This window comes from Salvelinus sp. IW2-2015, linkage group LG4q.1:29 (genome assembly GCF_002910315.2).
Source record: "Salvelinus sp. IW2-2015 linkage group LG4q.1:29, ASM291031v2, whole genome shotgun sequence".
Classification (NCBI taxonomy): domain Eukaryota; kingdom Metazoa; phylum Chordata; class Actinopteri; order Salmoniformes; family Salmonidae; genus Salvelinus; species Salvelinus sp. IW2-2015.
In genome coordinates this window covers 70,372,996-70,395,933 of record NC_036842.1, presented here as the reverse complement: position 1 = coordinate 70,395,933, position 22,938 = coordinate 70,372,996, and the positions used below count along the sequence as shown (strand labels likewise).

General features: G+C 40.9%; 1 protein-coding gene across 7 annotated transcripts in view; it reads right to left on the bottom strand.

Annotated features, from left to right (window-relative positions):
• The window catches only part of LOC111962458 (casein kinase I), a 69,520-nt gene extending 47,014 nt beyond the window's left edge, over window positions 1-22,506 (bottom strand). For 5 of the 7 annotated variants that reach the window (XM_023985555.2, XM_023985557.2, XM_023985559.2 and 2 more), the window contains exons 1-4: window positions 22,322-22,506; window positions 12,280-12,614; window positions 8,352-8,392; window positions 6,208-6,277 (exon numbers count right to left, since the gene is read on the bottom strand). In XM_023985555.2, the coding sequence (XP_023841323.1) occupies window positions 6,208-6,277; window positions 8,352-8,392; window positions 12,280-12,457 (289 nt within the window). In that variant the 5' untranslated portion in view covers window positions 12,458-12,614; window positions 22,322-22,506. Of the gene's footprint in view, window positions 1-1,266; window positions 1,361-6,207; window positions 6,278-8,351; window positions 8,393-12,279; window positions 12,615-22,321 lie in introns of those variants that run through there. The other 2 variants (XM_023985558.2, XM_070443070.1) reach the window with 2 other exon arrangements.
• Between the last annotated feature and the right edge of the window lie 432 nt (window positions 22,507-22,938).

The window sequence follows — 22,938 nt, the reverse complement described above, 5'->3', positions numbered from 1 at the left end:
ATTTAACAAGCACATTCGCGAAAAAAAGCACTGGCGTTGCACCAATGTGTACCTAAACATCAATGCCTTTCTTTAAAATCAATACACAAGTATATATTTTTAAACCTGCATATTTAGTTAATATTGCCTGCTAACATTAATTTATTTTAACTAGGGACATTGTGTCACTTCTCTTGCGTTCCGTGCAAGCAGTCAGGGTATATGAGCAGTTTGGGGCGCCTGGCTCGTTGCGAACTGTGTGAAGTCTATTTATTCCTAACAAAGACCGTAATTAATTTGCCAGAWTTGTACATAATTATGACATAACATTGAAGGTTGTACAATGTAACAGCAATATTTAGACTTAGGGATGCCACCCATTAGATAAAATACGGAACCGTTCCGTATTTCACTGAAAGAATAAACGCTTTGTTTTCTCAATGATAGTTTCCGGATTCGACCATATTAATGACCAAAGGCTCGTATTTCTGTGTTTTATTATGTTATAATTAAGTCTATGATTTGATAGAGCAGTCTGACTGAGCGATGGTAGGCAGCAGCAGGCTCGTAAGCATTCATTCAACAGCACTTTCGTGCGTTTGCCAGCAGCTCGTCGCTGTGCTTCAAGCATTGAGCTGTTTATGACTTCAAGCCTATCAACTCCCGAGATTAGGCTGGTGTAACCGATGTGAAATGGCTAGCTAGTTAGCGGGGTGCGCGCTAATAGCGTTTCAAACGTCACTCGCTCTGAGACTTGGAGTAGTTATTCCCCTTGCTTTGCAAGGGCCGCGGCTTTTGTGGAGCGATGGGTAACGATACTTGGTGGGTGACTGTTGTTGATGTGTGCAGAGGGTCCCTGGTTCGCGCCCGGGGCGAGGGGACGGACTAAAGTTAAACTGTTACACTTTCATATGTTCTCATGTTCTGAGCAAGGAACTTAAACGTTAGCTTTCTTACATGGCACATATTGCACTTTTACTTTCTTCTCCAACACTTTGTTTTTGCYTTATTTAAACCAAATTGAACATGTTTCATTATTTATTTGAGGCTAAGTTGATTTTATTGATGTATTATATTAAGTTAAAATAAGTGTTCATTCAGTATTGTTGTAATGTCATTATACAAACAAATAAAAATAAAATAATTAAAAAAACGGTTGATTAATCGGTATCAGCTTTTTTTGGTCCACAATAACGTTATCGGCGTTGAAAAATCATAATCGGTCAACCTCTACTTGAGATAGCTGTTTTTCAGTCTCTCGGTCCCGCTTGATGCACCTGTACTGACCTCGCCTTCTGGATGATAGCGGGGTGAACAGGCAGTGGCTCGGGCGGTTGTTGTCCTTCATGATCTTTTTGGCCTTCCTGTGACATAGGGTGGTGTAGATTCCTGGAGGGCAGGTAGTTTGCCCCCGGTGATGCGTTGTGCAGACCCACTACCCTCTGGAGAGCCTTACGGTTGTGGGCGGAGCAGTTGCCATACAGGCGGTGATACAGCCCGACAGAAATGCTCTCGATTGTGCATCTGTAAAAGTGAGAGTGTTTTGGTGACAAGCCAAATTTCTTCAGACTCCTGAGGTTGAAGAGGCGCTGTTGCGCCTTCTTCACCACGCTGTTATGTGGGTAACCATTTCAGTTTGTCCTTGATGTGTACGCCAAGGAACTTAAAAACGTTCCACCTTCTCCACTACTGTCCCGCAATGTGGATAGGGGGGGGGGGGGGGGGGGTGCTCCCTATCCTGCTGTTTCCTGAAGTCCACGAGCATCTCCTTTTTTGTTGACATTGCAATACTGGTATCGTCACAGCCCTATAAAACACTCAGTGGGACTTTTAGGCCACAAGCTTTCTACCAATATCTCAAACATGTGCTATTCACTCCAAAATTGCTTTCAAAAGCAAAGGCTTTACTGTGATTTAGGCTTTGATGGGGAAATCTGTGATTTATAATGCTGCACAGCAGAGAGGAAAACACTGCCGTGAACTTCCACTGGAGCTGTGAGGATCTCCCGGGCGAAGCTACTGATCAAAGCCGGGAGATGAGTCACAAGTGACATGTTATGCAACTTTCATTTCACATGCAGTGGCATACGGCGGGGACATCAATGGAGCATGTGGCATTTTTTTAAATTAAAATCACATTGTATGGCAGAATGGGTTGGAGACCAGCTTTTACAGCGACACAATACCCTCACAGGCTCACATACAAAACCTTTACCATTGAGTAAAGAAAGTAGAGGCAGTGTTATCTGTATGTAGGCACTGTTTGAAGTGTATGCTATTGTAGGCAGTAGTAGCGACTATTAAAACCCAGTGCGAACCAGGGCTGGCAATTGCCAGGGACCTCACAACATGATATCACAATACTAAGGTGCCGATACGATATGTATTTCGATTCTCAATGTATTGCAATTCAATGTACCGAACATATTGCTCACCATGTCTGCTGTAGAGGGACAACAGAGAGCGATGAGAAAAATCAGTCAAGGAAATAAGTGCTGAAAACATGTTGGCTCACTATTTATAAAGAAGATGGAGAAAAAGTGATAGGATGAACAATACTAGTTTTGGCATATTGCGCCTAGGAATTTTCAATTCTCCCTGACTGCTTAGCTGACTGTGTATTACAAATGTGACTGATGTACCCATTGATGGATTTATCAGTTCATTGATTTATGACAGTTGCTTAGCCAACACTACCCAAGAGGAAATTACCTCAACCCACTTGTGCAAGCCCTTATATTCGAGATCTAAATATGCTTTCCCCCAGTGCTTACAGTAACACTATGGGTAAACACTGCTTCTTTCAATGGCTGCATGCAAAGGTAACACGGGAAGCTGTGTCACACCAGACTGCACTTCCTGTAGCAGGTTATCGTTTTTAGTAATGAATCTTGTTCTGAAGGCAGGTCTGCAGAGCACTAGCTAAGTCATAAAATCTGATTTTAAAACTAACCACACGGCTAACCGGAATGCCTAACCCCTAATCTTAGATTAAAGAGCAAAAAACTAATTTTTGTTTGCATGAATTTGAACAATATAGCCAGTTTAGACTTTGCAGCTGGCCCATCTAGCGGAAATCGCTCAGTTCTGCCTCCAGGGCAAGATTCATGACAAACGTCAACCTGCCCTCTAACTGTTTTCAGCGAATGGGGTAGGGTGGGGGGTGTCAAACAGAAAGCAGTCATCCCATATAGAACTGGAATAATATTCGGGAAAATAGTAAGGTGATCACCATCACCAGACTTATAAAAAGATAATAAATAAACACATAACTACAGCCATATAATTATATGTCAGACTTTATTAAAAACATTTTTGGTGTGGTTTGTAAAATAGCACTTACTGTTAAAGGGAAGCGACAGCAGTCTCAGCAGTGTATTCAGGGAGACGTCAAGGCAACGTGTCGCCTCCCGCAGAGGTTCTGCAGGTGTGTCATCAACACCACAGGACCAGTGCTACTTTCTGCATCTGAGCCTGAGACTCAAAGACGAGTCGAGCGACACAAGTGTGTAGCAAATTGACTGAGGTGTCTGTGTGGGAGAGACTAATGTACGTGTATGGAAGAGAAAGATCTCAAGCTCATTCCCAAGCAACCGTTCCAACCACAACACGGAGAACCACAAAAATACTTTACACTTGCAAAACATGACCATGTCCTTGCAAGCCTAAATATTGTGGAGCAATATAATGTCTGACATTCAGGTATTCTGTGTGAGCAACCTGAAAGAGGACAGCACTCACACACACTAGGGCTGCACGATATTGGCCCCAAAAAAATCGAGCAGAAATTTAAAATAAATATATGATTCTACTTTGTATCCCTCATTTACTCAAGTGTTTCCTTTATCTGTAGAACGGACGAAGAAGTATAGCTTGAGTCACAGGAAAATGGAATATAACGTTGCGGATAAAGTCTGGAATGACAATTTAATGTGTACAACATCTAAAGACCTGCATCACTATTACCAAAAGGACGTATTTGGGTGTTTTTGGAGCCTTTGTTCATGTTTTTTCGGGGCCTCCATACTACACAACAAGGATGAGGAAGTGATTTGCTGTTTGGGGTAAATTTCTCAAAAACATGTGTATTAACACAAAAAGGTGTCTGGACCCTTTGATAACATTCAATTTACATCAAAACGTTTGATTTGGTTGTAAAACATAAATAAATGAACTTCTACTTTAAAGTGGATCTAACAGCAAGGAGGAGGAACTTTTCTGCTTGAGTGAGGGGCAAGGCTTGCTGTATGTGGGAAGCAGTTGCAAGATAAAAAAATAAAAAAATAAAATTATCAAATCGGACATTACACATGCGACTGTGGCGTTTCAAAACTATTTAATACAATATGAATCTCTTGCAAAATGGATATTGCACGTCAATATTGAGATTGATGTAAATTTGATTCATTGTGCAGCCCTAACATACGCACAGTGCCATTGATTACTATTGAGGGCCTTCAACCTGTCAGACACTGAGGCACGGTGAAATTTCCAAAACAGAAGAGCTTGGTAATTTTTCTTTCGTGCGACAATTAAAGGGTAGGAATCATGAGTTTTTACACACCAAATTAACACATTGTAGTAAAATACTTAGTAACTTAGGTAACCAGATTGTTACTACAACTACAAAAAGTTATGTTTTGGGGGTTTTACATATTTAACTTATTTCCGAATACATTTACATTTAAGTCATTTAGCAGACGCTCTTATCCAGAGCGACTTACAAATTGGTGCATTCACCTTATGATATCCAGTGGAACAACCACTTTACAATAGTGCATCTAACTCTTTTAAGGGGGGGGGGGGGGGGGGGGGGGGGGGGGGGGGGGGGGGGGGGGGGGGGGGGGGGGGGGGGGGGTTAGAAGGATTACTTTATCCTATCCTAGGTATTCCTTAAAGAGGTGGGGTTTCAGGTGTCTCCGGAAGGTGGTGATTGACTCCGCTGACCTGGCGTCGTGAGGGAGTTTGTTCCACCATTGGGGAATATCTTCTAAACTAACCACAATGCAATATTTCGCAATGTCATATGGAAAATCTACTCTGCGTTAGCTAGCTCGAGCTGGTTAACGTTAGCCACTAGCCATGCAGAGTGTGTTGGCATTGGTGAGCTACAATCCACCAATCACGAAGAGGTGTGATCTAAACAAGCAATCAGATTCCCCACATGTGGGGGCCCGGTGATCTCCGTGAAGTAGGCTACCTGAGTTTTTCAACCTTGGCTTAGTACTAGTGCGCTACAGTAGCTGGACTGACATGATCATTACCATCTGCCTGGACTCTTCCCCTATGCCCAATGCAGTCTTCTGGACTATTCCCTCACTATATTGGATTAGCGGCCTCTCCCCCTGTAGGGCCTCTTTCCTTGGCTTTTCTTTGGTAGCTAACGCAACCGTCAAGACTTGCCTCACTTTACTTTTTTGTTGTTGTGTTCTGTGGGTTCCTGCCTGTGCTAGACTAGTTGGTGTTGTTCTCTGGCTTACTAAATTACTGAGCTATGTCGACCGTGGTGATTGGCTAGCTAGACAAGTTAGCTGGCTAGCAAGCTAAAATAATTCAATTTTGCTGGCTGACCAAGAACCTCATATACCTGTAACATTATTTGATAACTGGTTAGATGGCGTTACGTATTTCCAAAGCGTCGGCTTACTTTAATGTAGCTGTAAGCTAGGTGTTGATAGCAAATGGCAGACTCATGCAGTGCTAATGTAACGCTAGAAGGCTGGTAGGGCTAATGTTAGCTGGCTAGCAACCTTGCAAGCTGATTTGTAACAATATTCGTAAAGTATTTACTTGCAAGTTGGCTGAAAATGAAATTGAAACGAGTAGTCATGACTGCAAATTATTTGGTTTTATTTGAAGTTACACATTTAAAGTTATTTCTGTTGGCGTTTACAATTTTGGGAATAGGCTGGCTTGACCAGTACTCTCAATTGCGTCACACCTTGCAAAATCAATTCTGGCATGACTTTGGCATTTTCGTCGATTGCATGTAATAACTAAAAAAATTGAAATGTGAGGTGTAACTTTGAATTGGGACTTCTGATGCGTATATTAATGCAAATCCATATGTTACGTTTACGCTCCCTACCCTTTAAGAATGGACACAGTCTTCATACAGAACCTCACCAATCTGAAGTGACCTCAAGTCAGTAGGAGTGATCAATGAGACGGAAAAGAGGAAGAGAGAGGATGGAGATAAAAGGGTGGATAGAAGAGTGGAGGTCTTACCTGTGCTGCCTAATGTTTTGTAAAACCGGTACTCCAAATGCAGCTGTGGTGCCCTTGATTTGATTGGTTCCTGAAAGAATAATACAAAAAGGAAACACTTCAGTTGAAGGTGGGCTTTTCATTCAATACACAACATTAATTACACCTACAACAAATAGGAAAATTATTTAAATTAATTATCATTCAAACAAATTACTTTCAAATTAAGATTCAGAAATTCATTAATTAGCATGTAGTTGACTATTAAAATAAATATTTTTTTAATAAAATATATCATGATTTTGATAGCTGCTCATTGGGTCAATTCACTTTAGAAAGAGGATAATCTCATAAGGGAAATAATCAGAAATAACGCTTGGGTGGTATACCGGGGTATTTGAAAATAGCAATGGGATGGTTTTTCAATACGGTTGAAACAATTTTTTAGTTTTTCAGTACATCTTAATATTTGTATATCTCTAAGTAAATACCTGCAGTCAACTTGTGCAATGCATTAGGAGATGAAGCAGATTGCGTTCTTCATTTCACCGGTCACATTATTTTACATTATGAAGTTTAAGTATAGGGCAGCGCACAATTGGCCCAGCGTTGTCCCGGTTAGGGGAGGGTTTGGCTGGGGTAGACCGTCATTTTTATTTTACAATGTTTACATTCATTTTATTTCACCAGGTAGGCCAGTTGAGAACAAGTTCTCATTTACAACTGCAACCTGGCCAAGAAAGCAAATAAATGTTAAATAAATAAAAAAATATTAAAATAAGATTTTGTTCTTAACTGACTTGCCTAGCTAAATAACGGTTAAATAAAATCAAAATTAAGTAGCTCCCCAGAACAGCTGAGCCAGTCACGTTTGATTGTAAATAGCACAATGGGAGAAAACGGGAGCAGGTCCAGCAGTGTATTTACAGGGGTCGTGTTTTATATTGAAAGTCAAATTATTATTATTTTTTCAATAGAGTGATCAGGGTCATGCAACTATAGTTTTCCTTCACAGAAGATACATTAGTGAAACTCATTCAGCAGAAAACAGCTTCATTTTTCATCAGATGACTACAGAAGTGCAACGCTATTTGAATGGCAGCCACAAGTAACTGAGATTAATGAAAATGCAAGGTATTTTTTGCAAAAACGACGCATGACCATCATATTTCTAATGTTTAGGCCTATCATAGAAAGAACGTAGCCAGCTATATTTCCTATTGTTTTGTTTAATTAAATCAGCTCATCTTGCATTTTACGAGAAAAGTACTGGAGAAATGTAGCTACACACCAGTCAGAGCCCTGTCTTGCTGATAGAATGCACATTTTGTGAATTCTCAGAATTTAGAAGCGCAACTGAAGCACAAAATTAGTTGGATGCCGAGCAGAAATTACAACAAGTAGTATTTTAGATCTATGCTTACAAAATGCAGCAAGGTATTTGTTATGCGTTTTATATATTTTTCCTGCGCGAAAAAAAGCAGAACTCTGCGTTAGCAAGTTCAACTCAGGGGTCGTGTTATCTTAGTAAGTGACTGAATTAATAAGGTGACGGGGCATCATATTGTGTTAGCTTTCTGCCATGTTTGAAAAGTCAAAGCCCTTTGGATAAGTTATTTGTACAGCTGCCACTGTTATCTTGATTTCCTTGTGTTTTTTTCTTCAGTTGGCCCGTCTGCTCCTTCCCCTCTTCTCCGAGCAGAGGAGGCAGGCCCATTACTCTGGCGACTTCAGACACAGCATGTAGACATGCTGCTCCAGAGGCAGTACTGTTCTTCCTTCAGACAAGCATGCATCAAAACCTTGTTCATTTGCACAATGTCTCTCGTTCAAATCGCCTTGCAAATGTCAAAATTCAACAAAAAAAAAGACATTCAGTAGCCACTACCTACACATGTATAACTTTATGAGCTGGATTGCCTGTCTTTGCAATACACTTATTTTAGTTTGCGCTCGTTAGCATATTTAGCTAGCAGCCTGTGGAAATTGGCTATTACTTGTGCTTATTTTGTTAGCATTCAGGTAAGAGATGCCCAATAGGCTTTATCTTGCGTTTTTGGAGCCCACTTGTGTACTAAGCCAGTAATACCGTAAATCCTGTCATGTGAGAAAGACAATATGAAAATCAGGATACCGCCCAACCCTAATAAAGGCTCCATACTTACCAATTTTATTGCAACATACTCATTGGTGTAGAGATTTTTACCTGGATAACAAAAAAAAGGTTATTAGAAGGTTGGGTAAACAACTTATTTCAAACAGATGAGATGGCACATCCAGTGCAGCCAAGGAATATTTTAGGAGTCTTAAGGAACCATTTAAACTCCCATAGGTCTTGAAGACACATGCTTCACAAATAACAATGATGACTGAACAAAACATCTGGAAAGTCAGAGGCGTACAACATTCGAATTGGACAGTTGAGATGAGGACAATAACCAGGGGCCACTAATGCACCATTAGGCATCTGCATATGCCTATTGTGCAATACCATGTATTGCAGTTTGTGAACCCTATCACGTGTAGCCTAACACTGGGTGCATGTCCTGCATAAAACTATCAACTTCAAATGAATGAACAAAACCAAAGTCATTTTTTCCTCGAATGATCCGTCTCTGATGGTAATAGAGTGAGCGAGGCATACATTCTCTCCTAAGTCAGGGGAAGGCAACAAGACGGAGAGGATGGTCGGGAGGTAGGAAAATAATTATAACAATTTGCACACTGCAAATTGGACCACAACTAAGCCCAAAAATAGATTGTATATCAAAATCATAATTGTATACCTTGATTACATTGAGACACGATCACATACAGTGCCTTAAGTACTCATACCCCCTGACTTATTCCACATTGTTGTTACAGCCTGAATCCAAAATTGATTAAATATTTTTTTACATCACAATACACCACAATGAAAGTGAAAACATGTATTTAGAAAAGTTTGCACATTTACTGAAATTGAAATGCAGAAATCTAATTTATATAAGTATTCACACCGAGTCAATAATTGTAGAATCACCTTTTGCCGCAATTACAGCTGTAAGTCTTTCTGGGTTAGTCTAAGAGCTTTGGACACCTGGACTGTGACATTTCCCTATTATTATTTTCAAAATGATTCAAGCTATGTCAAATTGGTTGTTGATCATTGCTAGACAACTATTTTCAGATCTTGCCACAGATTTTCAAGTAGCTTTAAGTCAAAACTAACTCGGTCAATCAGGAAAAGCAGACAACCAGGTTTTCCTTTAGGATTTTGCCTGTGCTTAGCTCCTTTCCATGTATTTTTATCCTGAAAAACTCCCCAGTCCTTAATGATCACAAGCATACCCATAACATGATGCAGCCACCACTATGCTTGAAAATATGGAGTGTGGTATTCAGTAATGTGTTGTATTTGCCCCAAACATAATACTTTGCATTCAGAACTTAAAGTTAATTTCTTTGCCACATTTTTTGCAGTTTTACTTCAATACCTTACTGCAAACAGGATGCATGTTTTAGAATATTGTTATTCTGTACAGGCTTCCTTTCAAATCTGTCAATTAGGTTAGTATTGTGGAGTAACTACAATGTTGTTAACCATCCTCAGCTCTCKCATCACAGCCATTAATCTCTGTTTAAAAGTCACCACAGGCTTCATGAGAAAATCCCGAGCAGTTTCCCTCCTCTCTTGCAACTGAGTTGGGAAGGACACCTGTATCTTTGTAGTGACTGGGTGTATTGACGCACCATCCAAAGTGTAATTAATAACTTCACCATGCTCAAAGGGATATTCAATGTCTGCTTCCCTGGTCTTTATGGTTGAAATGTACTGCTCGACTGAGGGACCGTACAATTATCTGTATGTGTGGGGTACAGAGATGAGTCATTCAAAAACCACGTTCAACACTATTATAGCATACATAGTCCATGCAACTTATGTGAATTGTTATGCAAATGTTTAATCTTGAACTTATTTAGGCTTGCCATAATAAAGAGGTTGAAAACTTATTGACAAGACATTTCAGCTTTTCTTTGTTAATTAATAATAAAAACAATTACACTAACATTATGGGGTATTGTGTGTAGGCCAGTGACAAAAAAATCTAAATTTAATACATTTTAAATTCAGGCTGTAACACAACTAATGTAGAAAAAGTCAAGGGGTGCATACTTTAAGGCACTGTATGTCTCTTTTATTCATGGGAATACTTGGTGAACAGATTTCCTGAATGAAACTKATTTTTAGATAAATTAATAGGAGGGATTATTTTTTGGGGGGGATCAAAAGACAAGTCACCAGGAATTTAACTCTATTTTACTTGGGGCCACAAAAAAAATCCACTGGGCTGCCTTTTGCCGACCCCTGCTGTAAGTGATATTGCAATACAAAAGGTGTCATCTGAGAGAAGTGCGGCATAAATCCCCTTGCAGGCATGTGAAATTCAGCACGTTTGCTGGGCAAGCTGAGAATGAAAGTGCTGACGCCAACAGTGTGACACTAGGTAGGAAAGTGAGAACAACAAGGCTTGTGTTTGGATGCAATGATCCTGCACAGAGCAGTGAAATTATATTTGTATAAGTGTGGGGCAATACGTAGGACAGTGGGAGAACATTGATAATTGTAGGATTCAAGTACTTTACTTAGAATACTACATAAAGTGAAATTTTGCATTTTGAAATGGACCACTAATATTTTGAGATTCCTGACTAAAAATGTCAAAGGTTTAGTGTACACATCTTGGAGGCTTATTTTATGGTTAGCACTGGCTCAATGAAGACATCCTGTGACATGTTCTATTCATAACAAATACAATCCTCTGCTTGAACATTGAGATTGTTGGAATTTCAACATTGAACAATTTGTTGTGAGGTCCCTTGATTAACAAAGTAGAGTTAGGACGATAAACCAAAAATGTATCGACACAGACCATACACTTATTGCAGGAAATTAGCTAATATTGTTCATTATGATAAGTAGCCTACACTAGTGAAATGCAAAGTTTGAAATGAGTTTGCTAATATGGGTGATTGTTAATGGGACAATTGATGGCTACAACCATCAAACTAGTATTAGTAGTTTAAAGGTTCATAAAAAAAAGACAACTGGTGCACATTAATGTTAAACTTATCATTCTATTTATCATAATAACATAAATTAAGGAAATGTGAATTTTTGTCCATGTCGCCCAGTTCTATAATGAAGTAAAATTTGATTCAATCTAGTCAAAAGACAACACGGGACTGAATAACAACTCCCTCCTAAGTCATTAAGTATTTACATAAAATGTTAAGATGTCTTGCACCCTGTAGGCTTTTTTAATGTCAGTAGAGTTAAGGCCTTTATTAAATCCCTCAAAAGTGAGTCGATGAGCCTATGGAACCCAGCCACACTCATGCTGAGTGACAATGCCATAGGCAAACAATAGGCCTCAGAACTTCAGCAGTGCATGCATGGAGCATACCAGAGAAAAGCCATTCTCTCGCCCACCCCCTCCCGGACTATTTTCCATGTGGGCGGCAGCAGAGCAGAGGGAAGGAAAATCTTAGTCTCTCAAACAGTTTCAGGACAGAGCCATTTCAGTACAAACAGTAAAGCCTGAGCTTTCTGGCTATACCTCAGTCATTTCATATGGCTTAATGCTCCTCACTGTCCTACCTGGAGAAGATAGTCATTAGACAACCCAGATATCTTAGATAGACATTCAGCTCTCCAAGTTATTATCCACAATGAAAATGAAATACATATTTGCTGCCAATGAAATCTGGGTATCAACTCAGGTGTCTACAGCCACGGCAGATTAGCTGGGGCCTGAACTCATTATGATGCGGTCATTGCATCCAACTTGAATCAAGTCGAGATATGATAAGATTAACAGTGTGTTTAACAAAGTGTACACAGTTAAGACCCATGTACAATTTGATAGTGAGGGTGAAAAGAGGGAACTAGGAATATATCAGTGAACAAGGTTTTACATTTCCAAGAGGAGTAGAACATAGTCAAGGCCCAATATTTTCAGCTTTAAACAAATGTTCATACATCCAGTATATAATGTATCGTCATTTCCAAACACCCCAAATGTATTATTTAAAGGGTTAGGCTGTTCTTACCCAACTTCAGCTCTCCAAAGTTACCACAGCCGATCTTCTTGCCCACACGGAAGTTGGGCCCCACCATGAGCACTCCAGAGGAGCCTGATCCCGAGGGGCGCGAGTGCCCGCTGCGCCCCTGACCTGCCTTGCTGCTGCGTGCAGGTCTCTCACCCTCTTTCTCCCGTGGGTGCTCCATGGCTCAAGGTGCCACCCAGAGGACTGGAATGGGAGGGTGTGCTCCCTGACAGGTGCTGCTCTGCAGTTGGGCAAAGGGGCCGGGGCAACGGGCTCTGCCTCCGCCCGCCCCTGTCACTGTGACATTTGGGTGGGAAGCAAGAGCTTTCACAGGTATCCTGGAAAGGAGGAGAAAGGAAATGTCAGAAATAGTCTAATTTAATTGTCCTGCTGAGATGAACCATGCAGTGACTAGGTATTGATAACCCATGACAACCCCACAGCAGGATAAAATAAATCCACAAAAAAACATTCTGACCACTTCAACTATATTGTTTACCAGAGTATATCTATCGGGGAGTCCTTAATTTATACTTTCAGAATACTTTTTCCCAGAGCCCCATGGTAATCCACAGTTTGACAAGCTTGCTGGACAGTTCAGATGTGTGCCATCCTGAACTATTCACAAGTTTTTCACATAGGCCTATGTAAAGTAGCCTAACACTTAGCCCCATCCTAGGGCTACATGTTTGCAATATTATTATCCTGTTGTTTTCTGCACACACAAAAATGTAATACTTTATTTAGCAAATTTCAAGAGGTGGCTTCATAAATATTTCATGACTCCCACAGTATCAATTGTCTTCACAACATGTTTGACAGCCATCTCGATAAGAATGATATAAACTCGCAAGACAAAATATTACCAAATTCAAAATCAGTCTCATAAATCTCAGATTACATGCAGAGGCTACTTTATAAACCCCCCCCCAGGAGATTGCTGGTAGTGGCTATTAGGGGAACCTCCTCCAAGCCAGTATTTGCTTAATTGATCTTATTCCACCTCATAAGTACAGAGGCAGTGCAGATTGGCGATAATTTGCCATGGCCATGAAGAGGAATGAGAGAGATGTGGCAGCATTAGTAGCCAGTCCCCTTAACCTCCCTATTCAATGCAAGGGCTGTGGCTTGGGACTCTGTTGGTTTATGGCAACACAGGGAACCACAAACAAAGCAGAGCAGGCCTTATGAATAGCTCCCTTAAATTAAAATGATTAAACCTAAACTGATTTGGCAGCAGTGAAATTGGCATGTCAGTAACACACTGGCCAGAAGTGAAAGGGAGGTGCGGTACTGTGCAACAGCAACACGATTAACAGTGGTCGTTGCCAATTACAACAGATTTAACAAAGCAATTTTGAGGAAAACGCTACCGAAGTTCAACCAACACATTGACTGTAGTACTCGCCCTGGATAAATATTGGACCACTGCTACTCAACTTTTCGAAATGCCTACAAGGCCCTCCCCTGCCGTCCCTTCTACAAATCTGATCACGATTCTATTTTGCTACTCCCTTCCTATAGGCTGAAATTCAAACAGGAAGTACCTGTGCTAAGGTCTATTCAACGCAAGTCTGACCAATCAGAATCCATGCGTCAAGATTGTTTTGATCACGCGGACTGTGATATGTTCCGGGTAGCCTCAGAATAACATTGACGAATACACGGATATAGTGACGGAGTTCATCAGGAAGTGTATAGGAGATGTTGTACCCACGGTGACTTAAAACCTATTCAAACCAAACGAGAAACAGCGGATAGATGGCAGCATTCGCAAAAAACTGAAAGCGCGAACCACCGCATTTAACCATGGCAAGGTGACTGGGAATATGGCCGAATACAAACAGTGAAGTTATTCCCTCTGTAAGGCAATCACAGGCAAAACGTCAGTCGCAATTCAACAGCTCAGACACAAGACGTATGTGGCAGGGTCTACAGACAATCCCGGACTACAAAGGGGACACCGACGTCTTGCTTCCGGACAAGCTAAACACTAATTTCACCCGCATTGAGGATAACACAGTGCCACCGCTGTGGGCTCTCCTTCTCCGTGGCCGACGTGAGTAAGACATGAACCTGTCTGGGAACGGGGTTCCGCTCGCCAACAGCCAATGAAATTGCAGGGCGCCAAATTCAATCAACAGAAATCTCATAATTCAAATTTCTCAAACATACAAGTATTAGACACCATTTTAAAGATAAACTTCTCGTTAATCCAACCATAGTGTCCGATTTTAATAAGGCTTTTCGGCGAAAGCTGAACATATCATTATGTTAGGTCAGCAACTAGTCACAGAAAGCATACAGCCATATTCCAACCAAAGAGAGAAGTCACAAAAAGCAGAAATAGAGATCAAATTAAATCACTAACCTTTGATATTCTTCATCAGATGACACTCCCGGGAAGACATGTTACACGATACATGTATCTTTTGTTCGATCAAGTTCATATTTATATCCAAAAACCTCAGTTTACATTTGGCTTTGCCTCCAAAACATCCCGTGAGTTTGCACAGAGCCACATCAATTTACAGAAATACTCATAATAAACATTGCTAAAAGATACAAGTATTATGCACAGATTTAAAGATATACTTCTCCTTAATGCAACCGCTTTGTCAGATTTCAAAAAAGCTTTACGGAAAAAGCAAACCATGCAATAATCTGAGTAAGGCGCTCAGAGACCAAAACAAGCCATACTGGTACCCGCCATGTTGTGTAGTCAAAAGAAGTCAGAAATAGCATTATAAATATTCACTTACCTTTGATGATCATCAGAATGCACTCCCGGGAAATCGCAGTTCCACAATAAATGTTTGTTTTGTTCGATAACGTCCATAATTTGTCCAAATACCTCCTTGTTCGCGCGTTTAGCCCAGTAATCCAAATGCTCAATGCGCGATCGCTTAGTTCAGACAAAAAAAGTAATATTACAGTTCGTAGAAACTGATTTGACATGTTTTCTTATTTTCTTACAATTTTTATCCTGTTTTAGCATATAAATATTGCTTGGAAAGATAAAGGTTGTACCTAAGCAAATGTATAAATACTTCTCTACACATATAGAATAGGATGTTTTTAATCATAAATCTTCAATAATGTTCCAACCAGAGAATTCCTTTTTCTTCAGAAATGCAATGGAACTCCAGCTAACTCTCACGTGAACGCGCATGGTCAGCTCATGGCACTCTGGGAGAGACCTTACTCAATCCCCTCTCATTCACCCCCACTTCACAGTAGAAGCATCAAACAAGGTTCTAAAGACTGTTTACATCTAGTGGAAGCCTCAGYAAGTGCAATATAACCCCATAGACACTGTATATTCGATAGGGAGGTTTTTTCAGGTTTTCGCCTGCCATATGAGTTCTGTTATACTCAGACATCATTCAAACAGTTTTAGAAACGTCAGAGTGTTTTCTATCCAAATCTACTAATAATATGTATATATTAGCAACTGGGACAGAGTAGCAGGCAGTTTACGCTAGGCACGCTTTTCATTCAAACGTGAAAATGCTTCCCCCTATCCCAAACAGGTTAAAGCGTGTCAACCCTCGCAAGGCTGCCGGCCCAGACGACATCCCTAGCTGCGTCCTCAGAGCGTGCACAGACTAGCTGGCTGGAGTGTTTACGGACATATTCAATCACTCCCTATCCCAGTCTGCTGTCCCCACTTGCTTCAAGATGTCCACCATTGCTAATAATGACTATTGCCCCGTAACACTCACTTCGGTCATCATGAAGTGCTTTGAGAGGCTAGTCAAGGATCATATCAGCTCTACCTTACACCCTAGACCCACTTCAATTTGCTTGCCGCCCCATAGGAATACCTATGCAAGAATGCTGTTCATTGACTAGAGCTCAGCATTCAACACCCTAGTACCCTCCAAGCTCATCATTAAGCTTGAGGCCCTGGGTCTGAACCCCGCTGTATGCAACTGGGTCCTGGACTTCCTGATGGGTCTTCCCCAGGTGGTGAAGGTAGGAAACAACACCTCCACTTCGCTGATCCACAACACAGGGGCCCCACAAGGGTGCGTGCTCAGCCCCCTCCTGTACTCCCTATTCACCCATGACTGCGTGGCCACGCATGCCTTAAACTCATTGATCAAGTTTGCAGACGACGCAACAGTAGTAGGCCTGACTACTAACAATGACAGCCTACCGGGAGGAGGTGAGAGCTCTCAAGAGTGTGGTGTCAGGAAAATAACCTCTCACTCAACAAAACAAAAGGAGCTGATCGTGGACTTAAGGAAACAGCAGAGGGAGCACGCCCCTATCCACATCGACGGGACCGCAGTGAAGAGGGTGGAAAGCTTCAAGTTCCTAGGCGTACACATCATTGACGATCTGAAATAGTCCACCCACACAGACAGTGTGGTGAAAAAGAAGTAAAACCTTAACTTTTACAGAAGCACAATTGAGAGCATCCTGTCAGGCTGTATCACCGCCTGGTATGACAACTGCACCGCCCGCAACCGCAGGGCTCTCCAGAGGGTGGTGCGGTCTGCCCAACACATCACCGGGGGAAAACTACCTGCCCTCCAGGACACCTACAGCACCCAATGTCACAGGAAGGACAAAAAAACATCAAGCACAACCACCCTCAAGCCATGGCCTGTTTACCCCGCTATCATCCAGAAGGCGAGGCCAGTACAGGTGCATCAAAGCTGGGACCGAGAGACTGAAAAACAGCTTCTATCTCAAGGCCATCAGACTGTTAAATAGCCATCACTAGCCGGCTTCCACCCGGTTACGCAACCCTGCACCTTAGAGGCTGCTGCCCTATATACAGACTTAGAATCACTGGCCACTTTAATAAGGGAACACTAGTCACTTTAATAATGTTTACATACTGCTTTACTCATCTCATATGTATATACTGTATTCTATTCTACTGTACTTTAGTCAATGCAAATCCGACTTTGCTCAATCCAATATTTATATATTTCTTAATTAATGTGTATTGTTTTTAGAACCTACTGCACTGTTGGAGCTAGGAATACAAGCGTGTCGCTACACCCGCAATAACATCTGCTCAATATGTTTATGTGACAAATAAAATTTGATTTGAAGAGTTTAAAATGTTTAAGCTGAAAATCTCACATTTGTTTCGAATCATTTTGTGTTTCCTGTTCCGAATCATTTTCCATGTAAGTCTTGTTTCTCCAGAGATAAGCGCAGTTTAAAACTGCACTTTGGCTCATAATGAATAGGATTTCTTTAATGCTGTAAACATTAGCCTTAGCATTCAACTGTAGATCGTGCACCTTGACAACAAGCTACAACTACAAACCATGAACTGTGTTCTAAACATATGCACTAGTGACCTTGTCAAAGTGACACAGACCCTGTTTTTTTTTTGTCTGTGGAGGCAAACTTATGGGACTTTGACACTAATGTGAGGGATATTACTCCCATGAATATAGTCAAACATTATTCAAATGTGACCTTTTAGAAAATATACCATATTTGTAACTAATAGGCATATGTAGGCTACCTATATACTGTACTACCTACACAGTGAGAGTTTAGGCTATTAACTACAACCATTATAGTGGATAGGCCTACATACTAGGTGAATCAATTATTTCCCATACATTAACAAATTAGACTACATCACACATTTTGGGGAATTGACCTAGCCTCAGTAATCATGATGGTATATGATATATTTGCCACTACTAGACCGAAAAGAAACATAGGACAGGTCTCACCAACCTGCAGAAAACACTAAGCATTTGGTTAATAATTCATTAAAGAAAATCAATGTCTTCAGATCCCCCTTCATTTCCTACAATTGTCTGCTCCATCGCCCTCTGACAATGGCAGGAGAGGGCCTTGGTGCTAGGGATATGTCAATGTACTCCACAATATGGTTTTGTTATTCAGCTGAGTGACATGGGATCTCACAAATTAGGCCAGCTTCCTATGAGAGATTTCCTGCGCTTGGATCAAAGAGTTTCTATTCGCAGAGGAGAAGTGAGAGGGAAAAAGAGCAGTCACTGTGAGATGGCTATCAAAAGACAAAGATAGTTCTGTGCTTCCTGCACCCTAGATGCAAGACCCTCAAAACTTTGACTGTTTCACTAGGGCCATAGTTTGTTACAAGGCTGGTTTGGAGACCCTTTTCTCAAGCTAAACCGATCTGCGTGCTCGGACTGCATCTGACAGTGACTGCCCAGCAAAGCATTTTCCCTCCATTGTCCATGAAGAGTATTGATGGAAACGAGTTAGTCCGGCACATCGATCAAATCAGTGCAAATAACCCTTGACGTGCAGCATCCAATCAGACCTGGGGTCACAGAGAATGCACGTAATATCAGACACAAAGGCACTCGGCAGAGGGGCTTCATGAATAATTGAAACCTGTAAAACTTTGAGATGGGGTTCACCAGTCAAGTGAGGYGAGGCAGATATAAACCGTTACAAACACGAGATGAACAAAACACTATTATATCTCCTCTCCTTCCAGTTTACTACACTTCAGACCATTCAGGCCATTTACACTACAAGAAATGCCGGTAATGTGGAGAACTTTAGCAAAAAGGCAGTGCCATGAACACAGTCCAATACTGGAGAAAATTATCAGGGGGYAAAAAATCATTCAGACCTACGATATGTTTGACAGGCCTATTTCTTTAAGGATTGTTTTCATGTTCCATGTGCACTAATTCAAGACATTGTAGGATTTCATTGCAATTTCAYGTTCACTGATGCCTTACCAGTTCTTTGGAGTGACAAGGCTGTGGATGGAGGGGTTTTTACACTTCAATCCAGTTACTGCCCAATGAAAATAGTTTTTTTTTTCTTAAGGCAGGACAAATCAAAAAAGTACAGGAGCAGGTCTTTTACATGCCATTGTGACAATAAAGGCTGGTGTTTCAATAGAGAATGTTTGTGTGTGTCTCACGCCTGCAGTGACTCAGTCACACCACCCTCACATATTCCCACTTCAGAACTAGTGGAAGGCTCCCTCCTCCCTTCACCTCTCATTTTTGAAGCGGTTCTGCATAGCTCCTGTTAATCGAAGTCCAGCTCTGTGCACCTCACCCACTTCATGGCTAAGCCTACTATAGASCCCCACAGTGTAGGTGTTATAATACGCATAAAACCTAGAGGTCAAACAGGGAAATGGTTCCAGTCATTTTCCCAACATTTATTTTTCACATATGGGATTTTACAAACACTTAAAGGGAGGTGTTTCATGTAGGCTTACCCTGGCGTGACATTTTGATAACCATGTTTATCCCTCTTGGACATGCAAGACTACAAATCCCTGCACGTCAACTCTAGCCGACACCTTTGCAAACAGGTATTGTCAATTGTCCATTTAAAAGAGACTTAGCTAAATGTAGTAATTAATAAATTACTAAAATAAAAAGTCACCAGATCATCATGGTATTTGTAGTTCTTTATGATAGCCACATTAGCAGCTAATTAGCATTTCATTTTTTGCAGGTAAATATAGGCAAATATATTGATAAAAGTCACCTTGTCCTAGAGAGATTTACACAGTTATCAAAACGTTACGACAGGGTAAGCCTACACAAAACACAGCCCTTATTTTAATTGTTTCCAAAATCCCCTATGGGAAACATGAATGGTGGAAAAACGATTAGAACCATTTCCCTGTTTGACCGCTAGGTTTTATGGGTATTATGAATCATAATGTGGTACACTATAATGTGTGGAATGACACAGTAGCCACTACACTGCTTAGAACACTGGTAGTTGTTTGATGTGTGTGTGTTTCAAATGTATTCTCATTCTGCTTGAATAGCTACCAACTTTATTTTTATAAAGACCTGTGTATTCTTTCCATTCGCGGTATTTAATCAAATGAAACAATGTCACACCGCCATGGAGTGAAGTTCTTATGTTGCCAAACATGTTACACAATGGACAGCTCAAACTATGACAAATTAATTAAAAAAAATACAAAACAGGTTGTTCATACCTTTCTAACAGATGGAAATGTTCTGTTCAATATGAGCCTTCACAGGGCTCCTTTCAGACAGTATCTGATGGTATAGTGCAAGGTTTGGTGTCATTTTAAACCTTACTGTATGCTCTGGAATATAGGTTAGGCCTAAAGAGCATTATGGCTTACAAAGAGTGTTTCCCAAAAAATTCAGCTATGATAAACCCCTGCTACACAGTGATGTAACATGGACAGTCCTGTGTTACCATGGAGTCAAGAACATGCAGTGAAGAAAAACAAAAAAATGAACACCTGCTCGCCAAGTTTAACACCCTAGAAACACAGGCAGAAAGGTTGGGAAGTCCAAGAGTAAATTTAAATAAAGCAGTAGTAATTTTGTCTGGATATAACAACCTGGCCACAGGCCTAGACTAATAGGGAAAAAAACAGCCAATGTTAAATTCTCTCTTCAAAGCTACAGAAAGATGCAGGACTGCCACCGATGGTCTCTGACTAGCCGATCAGAATCGAACCTCCGGCAGGATAGTTAACTAGCGTGCCATGTACTTAAGGTAGATCCGATGGTACATTGAAAGCATGGTACATTTATTTTCAACCAACCTTTAGCCTACTTGCCGATACTTTCTACATTCTCGATGTGGAAGGCAACTGGTGTCTTATAAAATGTCTGTTTCTGATACTCAGAGAATATTCCGCAAAAAAATGTTAATCCACACCTGTGCCTTCCAAGTCAAGAATCAGCAAGTAAAGATTGTTAAAAATAAATAAAAGTTCCATGCTTTGAATGGACCATTGGATCAATCTCCAGTGCAAGCTAGCTAACTATGCTGCTGGAGGTTTGATCTGATCGGGTAGGGCTGACTAGATTGTCTTCATATTTTAGACTCATTGGAACATACTGCCCAAGCTTTAGTTTAGTTTTTGGATTGGCACGCTGAAGGGTGTTAAACTATTGATGACAGCCGTCCACAATTCTACATGTTGAATTGGTTAAGACTGCTGGCAGGTGGTCCCTGTAACACACCGCAGGTACTGCAGGCAATGGGACTGACTTTTAGGCTCATTTCATATTATTTATTTAGCCAGGATAGCCCACTCAGTAACAATTCAGCCACTGTTTTGCAAGGAGTCCTGGGTTCCATAGATCGTCAACTTGTTATAGCCTGATACTTTCCTGTTAACATTGTCTTAAATTCCAACCCAAACAGGACCAACACCTCTACGAACCAGCAGAGTAGATTAAACTATAATAATTTTTCAAAACCAAATTCTTACTTAAAGTTATTTCACGAGATAGCCTCTATTATAAGCGTCCCATCTTGAAGGAGGATGTGGCTAGGCCACCTGGACAAGACATTGAAAAGTTATTGTACATTTTATGACGAGCCTCAACTACTTGGACCCCTAACTTCTGGACAGGATCAAGGACCATAACGTCAATATAATCTAGATAGCATAGCCAGTTACCTAACGTAGGTTGCATACTACTTCAGGAAGGGTTGGATTAGTTAACTGGAAAGACGAATATTGTTTAGCTAAAATGCTCAACTCAGACACCTGGCTAGTTTGGTTCTGACAAGGTTTTGAGTAACGAGACAGATACTGGACCTAACTAGCTAACTTACTGTAGCTAGCTTACATTAGCTAACGTTACTTATGATAAACTAGCGACTCTCCGTTTTACTTATTAGAACATAAAACGAATCACTAATCTTAGCTAACTTATTAGCCCATAAACGATATAGCTTACTAGTTAATTAACTAATGACGGAAACTCGCACTTGACTGGCAACAAACACCAACCACTCCCAATTCCATGCACTGTCGGCACCACACAAACAAAACAGACAACCAAGATGCATTCCCTGTGTGGTCAAAATGTTGTCTAGGTAGTTCGTTAGCTAGCTGGCTAAAGGTAGTTAATTGTCCAGACACTGTCTTTAGTTCAGGCCATTAAGTTGTTAGTTAACTAGCTAGCTAGCTAGCTGTTAAACCTAGCCTAGCCGGCGTCGTTCAGAAATGCAGCAGTTAGCTAACGTTAATGGACTAGCTTTAGCTATTAGTCAATGTTAGCTTGCAAGGTTTGTGGAAATATAAACTTACTTTCAATGTGATCCTGGGTGCATTTAGTAATTTATTTTCCGTTTGTGTAGTGACAATTACGCCAGAAACAAGGTCGCGATGTCAATTTGGCTAAGGTTATGTCAAGCTACGCCTCCCAGAGCCCTGTTCAGTTCGCCTCCACTGATATGAAAGTGTTCCGGAAGTGTTGATCCAAACCAGAAAGGAAGGAAGAGGCGAAGCGAGAGATTTTACTCCGCCCAAAATCTGTCTACGAAAATAAAACCAAGTGCGGAATTTTTGTATGGCGGTTTGGTACAATTGTATGAATGCGAACAGATAATTTGTGGTTTCGACATGGTGGGATCTTTTTGCGTTGTCAAATTAATCATGCTAGAATTGGCGGTAGAAACGCCTTTATGCGCAATTATTGATAGCCTATAATAACAATCATATCGAAGTAAATTTGGGAGTCACGCGATGACATGTTGTGTGGTCCTCCCACTACGACAAGGGAGACCATGCAGTTTGTTAGGCTACAGAGTAAACACATTTGGATGAACTTTACAGGGTGGTGAAAGTGCACGGTATGAGCTTGATGCTCCTTTCCAATAAATGCCGAGGGTTTTATTCTGGTGACATGATGATCGATGCTTGAC